We start from the raw sequence: 6,920 nt of genomic DNA on the forward strand, positions 1-6,920 counted from the left end.
CCTTTGCTTCCCCTGAACTCTGGGTTGTTTTTTTCTTTTAAAAAGTAATCCTCACTGGGGATATATTTTGTGCACAACACACTACCCACATTTAAAGTATAAACTTTGGTGAGTTTTGACAGTTGTATAACCCTTTGAAACTACCACCACAGTCAAGAAAATAATATGCTCATCACCCCCAAAAGACTTCTTATAGCCCTTGCAGTTAATATCTTCTGATCCTGTCCACAACCAATGACTGATTTGCTTGAGTTATATCATTTGCATTTTCTAGAATTTTGTATAAAAGGAGTCACATAGCATGTACTCTGTGTCTCCTTTTTTTCACTATAATATATAATTTTAGGGATCATTCTTTTTTTTTTTTTTAGCAATTATGACTATATATTCGATGTCTTTATTTATTTATTTATTTATTTATTTATTTATTTATACAAGCACTGGGTACAGTCAGAAGCGCGGGAGGGTGAGAGAATTCACCAGAGCCAGAGCGGGGAGCAGAGCAGGCAGAAGGACCGAAGTACACTGCTGAGGGGAGCAGCGGGCGGCAGGAGAGGTCTGCGTGCCATGTGGGACCCTCCTCCGGTGGCCGGGGAAGGGGATCGAACCGGCGCTCCAGAGGCTGCGGGCAGCTTCCCAACCCAGCGCTCAACCGCTGCGCCACCAGGGAGGCCCCCAGGATCATTCATTTTGTTGCTTATATGAGTAGTTCATTCCTTTCTATCCCTCTATAGTGTAGATAAAAATATGTTACCTATTGTAATAGTTTTATTACCTGTTGATTATCCACGTGCCATTTGATGTACAGCACATGGGTCATTTCACATTTTTAGTTATTGTGATGAAAACTCCCATGAATTTTGCTGTAACACTTTGAATGAATGTATATTTTTATGTGTCTAGTGTGAGAGCCTAGAACTGAAGTGTTGGGTCGTATGGCATAAGTGTTTACATAGCTTTGTAAGAAACTGCCAGTTTTTCAAAATACATTGAACCATATTACATTCCCATGTACAGAATGTAAATTCCATTAACTCCAACTTTTTGCTATTATTAATTTTTAAAACTATAATCTTTTTCATATTGTAGTGATATTTTGTTGTGATTTCAACATGTGTTTCACTTATGACCACTGACGTTGAGAATCCTTTCATCTCCTTTATTAGTTATTTGTGTATCTGCTTTTATAAAATTTATATTCAAATGTTTTGCTTATTAAAAAAAATAAGCGACCTGATGATTGAGTTTTAGGAAGACTTAAAAATAATCTGTATTCTAATTATCAGATATTTATGTTGTGTATTTTTTCCTGTTCTTTGATTTTTCATTTCTTAACTCTGTCTTTTGAAGAACAGGTTTTTAATTTTCAAAAAGTTCAAGTTACCAAAATTTTAACTTTTATGATTTGCTTTTAATGTTTTAGGAAATATTTGCTAACCCCCAAGATTACAAGAGTTTTCTCTTATGCCTTATTCTAGAAGTTTTATAGCTTTTACTTTTAGATTTAGGTCTATTATTTGTTTTAAGTTAATCTTTGTTGTGTGAGATGAATTGACTGACCAACTTATCACATATTGCCTAAGATCATATACATTTAAATTATTTTCAGATAACTTTTTTTAAAGTATTTTCTTTTTTTAAACTTTAAACTTTTTAAACTTTAAAGTATTTTCCTTTTAAGAAAATAATCTGAATTGAACTCGAGTTGGAAGAGGGGAGTCGGGTCTCAAAATGGAGGTAAAACCGCCGCCCGGTCGCCCCTAGCCCGACTCTGGCTGTCGCCGCCGCCATCGGGGGGAGGAGGGCCGTGATCCAAAGGAACCGGAGCAGTTGAGAAAACTGTTCATTGGTGGTCTGAGCTTTGAAACTAGTTTAAGAGAACATTTTGAGAAATGGGGCACACTTACAGATTGTGTGGTGATGAGAGGCCCCCAAACAAAACGTTCCAGGGGCTTTGGTTTTGTAACTTACTCTTGTGTTGAAGAGGTGGATGCAGCAATGTGTGCTCGGCCACACAAGGTTGATGGGCGTGTAGTGGAACCAAAGAGAGCTATTTCTAGAGAGGATTCTGTAAAGCCTGGTGCCCACTTAACAGTGAAGAAAATTTTTGTTGGTGGTGTTAAGGAAGATACAGAGGAATATAATTTGAGAGACTGCTTTGAAAAGTATGGCAAGATTGAAACCATAAAAGTTATGGAAGACAGGCAGAGTGGAAAAAAGAGAGGATTTGCGTTTGTAACTTTTGATGATCATGACACAGTTGATAAAATTGTTGTTCAGAAATACCACACTATTAATGGGCATAATTGTGAAATGAAAAAGGCCCTTTCTAAACAAGAAATGCAGTTTGCTGGATCATAGAGAAGTCATGGAGGTGAATCTGGCAACTTTGTGGGTCGTGGAAGGAACTTTGGAGGTGGTGGAGGGAACTTTGGCCATGGTGGAAACTTTGGTGGAAGAGGAGGTTATGGTGGTGGAGGTGGTGGCAGCAGAAGTAGTTATGGAGGAGGTGATGGATATAATGGATTTGGAGGTGATGGTGGCAACTATGGTGGTGGGCCTGGTTATAGTAGTAGAGGAGGCTATGGTGGTGGTGGACCAGGATATGGAAACCAAGGTGGTGGATATGGTGGTGGAGGAGAATATGATGGTTACAATGAAGGAGGAAATTTTGGTGGTGGTAACTATGGTGGTGGTGGGAACTACAATGATTTTGGGAATTATAGTGGACAACAGCAATCAAATTATGGACCCATGAAGGGGGGCAGTTTTGGTGGAAGAAGCTCGGGCAGTCCCTATGGTGGTGGTTATGGATCTGGTGGTGGAAGTAGTAGCTATGGTAGCAGAAGGTTCTAAAAATTCAGCAGAAAAGGGTTGAATGAGAACCCTACTTGCCTAAAAGGAATGTCTTTCTTACCATCTTGAATACGAAGGTTTCTGGCTGGGTAAGGTTTGTAGCTCACAGTAAAACCTGATGACACCATTTGCTTCCTTAAAAATTTATATTAGGTATTTAAAACATACAGGTAGACGGTTGAAAACCTTACTTGGAAAACTACATTCAACACATTATAAAGCTTTTGAAATATCCCTGCAGTAATCATGAAGTGTTCATCTTGAGTCAGATGTGGCCCCCCATGTATACAATTTATTGTTGGTGTCTTTAGGGTAAAGTACATTTTGACAAAGGATAGCTCAAATTTTGAGAACATCTTTTGTGATACACAAGATGAAGTAGACAAACTGCCAATCCTTTTCTAGGGGAAAAGTTTTCTGGAAGGAATTTTCAAAATTGTCATACAGGTGTAAAATGGTTTCACAAGTTGTCACATATAAATTCATTTGGGCTAAACATTTGGGAGGGAGTGTCAAGGGTTGGTTATAACTTCTGGACTAGAAAAAGTGGGCTTCTAATCCCTCCTTTGAAAAACCTAGAGTGAGTAAAACACGTAACTGTTGAGATCAGTTGCTGATCATTGATAAGGGCTATTGCTGCACCAGAAGGGTTTGTTAAAAACAGATTTGATGATTATTCACATTTAAAGCACTTGGGAAAGGGAAAAGATGCTTTAAAATGTTTCTAAACCATAAGTCAACTCACTGCATAAACAGTGGGAAGTTGGCCAGAGATTATTCTCAGAAAACGGCTGGTTGGTTCTGTTTCTGTACTTAAATCAGGACTGAATTACTACACATTGACATAAAATGAAGTGTTGAAAAGGTAATATAGCCTTTTAATATACTTTACAATATGGTTTTAGTGAAGCAAATTTCCTAAGATGGGAAAAACTTTCTTTTTAAAGGCATTGTTCTTTCCAGTTCATCTTAATTCTTTATAAAATAAAGTGATTTTTACTTAAAAAAAAAAAGAAAAGAATCTAAGACCAGGCGCGCAGGGAGTGCATCGCCATTTTAGAACAGGGACATTTCTTCAGTAAAGACTGCTTGAAACTGGCAGAAGGCTCCTAGAGGAGCCAGAGGTGAGCGGGAAAGTTTGCCCATGCCAGGCCCCTTCTGGCCTGCAGTCCCAGCTCAAAGGGGGAGTGGGCACCCAAGACCTGGGCAGACCTGGCACGCAGAGGAGTGCGAACCCGCATCATCTTTTTAGAACAGGGACCTTTCTTCAGTAAAGCCTGCTTGAAACCGGCAGATGGCTCCTGGAAGAGCTAGAGGTGAGCTGGGAAGTTAGCCCAAGATGGCAGCCAGACACAGCAACACAGTGTCCCAATGCATACGGCAAATTAGAAAACAGACGGTAGGGAGTAGAAAAACCACACACAACCCAGCAACTTCTCAGGAAAAAAAGCACACCACATAAAGAAAACCACCCCCCAGATAGCAACAACAGTAACTTGGAAGAGCTTCTGAGCCTTCCAGAAAGAGAATTTAAAATTGCCATGATTAAAAAACTGACAGAAGTAATAAAGGAAAACAATGATAAGGGAAAAATAATCAACGATCAGAAGAATGAAATTGAGTCCCTAAAGAGGGAAGTAAAAGAAATGCAGGAGATCAAAGAATTAATGGAGGCGCTAAACAACTCTGGGAAAAGCAATGAAAGCAGAATAGATGAAATGGAAGAAGAATAAGTACTCTTGAAGACACAGAAATAAAAAGAACCAAAACAGAAAAGGAAAGAGAAGTACGAAGGAAAAAGACCAAAGAAAGAATTCGGAAACTATCTGACTCCATGAGGAAAGGAAATATAGGAGTTATAGGAATCCCAGAAGGAGAGGAGAGAGATGTAGGAACAGAGAAAATATTCAAGGAGATAATTGAAGAGAACTTCCCAAACGTGAGGAAGGAGCTGAAAATTGATATACAAGAAGCAAGAAGAACACCAAACTTCCACGATGAAAGGAAAAACACAGCAAGACACATAATAGTAAATCTTCCAAGAATCCAAGACAAGGAAAAAATAATGAAGCTGACAAGAGGGAAGAAACAGATAGCATTCAAAGGAAAACCAATCAGACTGACATCAGACTTCTCCAAAGAAACACTACGGGCAAGGAGAGAGTAGAGGGACATAGTCAACAGACTCCAATAAAATGGATGCAAACCAAGAATACTGTATCCCGCAAAGCTCTCCTTCCTCTATGAAGAAAGAATAAGGACCTTCCCAAACAAACAGAAACTCTGGAATTTCATTACGACTAAACCCCCACTCCAAAAAATACTACAAGTTGTCCTAAAGCCAGAACCTCAGAGGGATGTATAACAATGAAAGAAGGCCAAAAAAAATGTTATTAAAAGAATAAATAAAATCAAAGGAAAGACAAACACAATGGCAAATACAGATGCTAACATAGCAATATTAACTCTAAATGTAAATGGACTAAACTCTTCAATAAAAAGACACAGAGTTGCAGCCTGGATTAAGAAACAAAACCCAACCTTTTGCTGTCTCCAGGAAACACATTTAGCTACAAAAGATAAAAACAGGCTCAAAGTTAAAGGATGGAAAACAATCCTATAAGCTAGTGGACCAAAAAAGAAAGCAGGAACAGCTATACTTATATCAGATAAAACAGACTTCAAACTCAAAAAAATAAAAAGAGACCCCAATGGTCACTACATTATGATCAAGGGGACAATACTTCAAGAAGAAATAATACTCATTAACATATACTCACCAAACGAAGGAGCACCAAAATATACCAGACAACTGTTGTCCTCTCTGAAAACAGACATCAGAGAAAAGACATACGTAGTGGGAGACTTCAACACATCACTATCAACAATGGATAGATCAACAAGGCAAAAAATATGTAAAGAAAGTAAAGCTCTAAATAAGGACCTAGAGCATTTGGGCTTAACAGACATCTATAGAACACTAAACCCCCCAAAAACAGAGTACACAATATTCTCAAGCGCACACGGATCATTCTCCAGGATCGATCACATACTGGGGCACAAGACAAATATCAACAGATACACCAAGATTGAAATCATACCAAGCATCTTTTCTGACCAGGAAGGCATCAAACTAGAAATAAACCATAAAAAGAAGGCAAGGAACTTTCCTACATCATGGAGATTAAAAACCACACTACTGGAAGACCACTGGACTAATGAGGAGATCAAAGAAGAAATTAAAAAATTCTTTGAATTGAATGACAAGGAGGACACCAATATCATAAATGTAAGGGATGCAGCAAAAGCAGTAGTAAGAGGAAAATATATAGCAATAGAAGCTCACATCAAGAAACAAGAAAGAACTCAAAGAAACAACCTAATCTCGAAGCTCAAAGATCTAGAAAAAGAACAACAAAAAACCCCAAAACCAGTAGAAGAAAAGAAATAATAAAAACCAAAGCAGAAATAAATGAAATTGAAACTAAAAAAACAATCCAAAAATCAATGAAACCAAGAGCTGGTTCTTCGAAAAAATCAATAAAATAGACAAACCTGTAGCCAGGCTCACAAAGGAAAAAAGGGAGAAAGCACAAATAAACAGGATCATAAATGAAAGAGGAGAAATCACAACCGACACAGCAGAAATCAAAAGAATAATCAGTAACTACTATGAACAGTTATATGGAAACAAGCTCAACAATCTAGAGGAGATGGACAAATTCCTACCACTCTACAATCACCCAAAGCTAGATAAAGAAGAAATAGAACACCTAAACAGACCAATTACAAGCAGCAAAATTGAAATGGTAATCAAAAACCTCCCCAAGAACAAAAGCCCAGGACCTGATGGATTTACAAATGAATTCTACCAAACATTCAGAGATGAATTAGTGCCTGTCCTTCACAAACTCTTCCAAAAAATTGAGAAGGAAGGGACAATACCAAACACGTTCTATGAAGCCAACATTACACTAATACCAAAACCAAACAAGGACAACACAAAAAAGGAAAACTACAGGCCAATCTCCCTAATGAACACTGATGCAAAAATCCTCAATAAA

General features: G+C 38.0%; 1 protein-coding gene across 1 annotated transcript; it reads left to right on the top strand.

Annotated features, from left to right (window-relative positions):
* Window positions 1–1,731: 1,731 nt before the first annotated feature.
* LOC311180487 (heterogeneous nuclear ribonucleoprotein A3-like) lies at window positions 1,732–2,856 on the top strand (the record flags this gene model as incomplete). Its single annotated transcript, XM_084248368.1, is given in 3 exon segments — window positions 1,732–1,761; window positions 1,765–2,358; window positions 2,362–2,856. Coding segments are annotated over 3 exon segments (1,119 nt in total).
* Between the last annotated feature and the right edge of the window lie 4,064 nt (window positions 2,857–6,920).

Source organism: Talpa europaea (genome assembly GCF_964194135.1).
Source record: "Talpa europaea genome assembly, chromosome: 1".
NCBI lineage: Eukaryota > Metazoa > Chordata > Mammalia > Eulipotyphla > Talpidae > Talpa > Talpa europaea.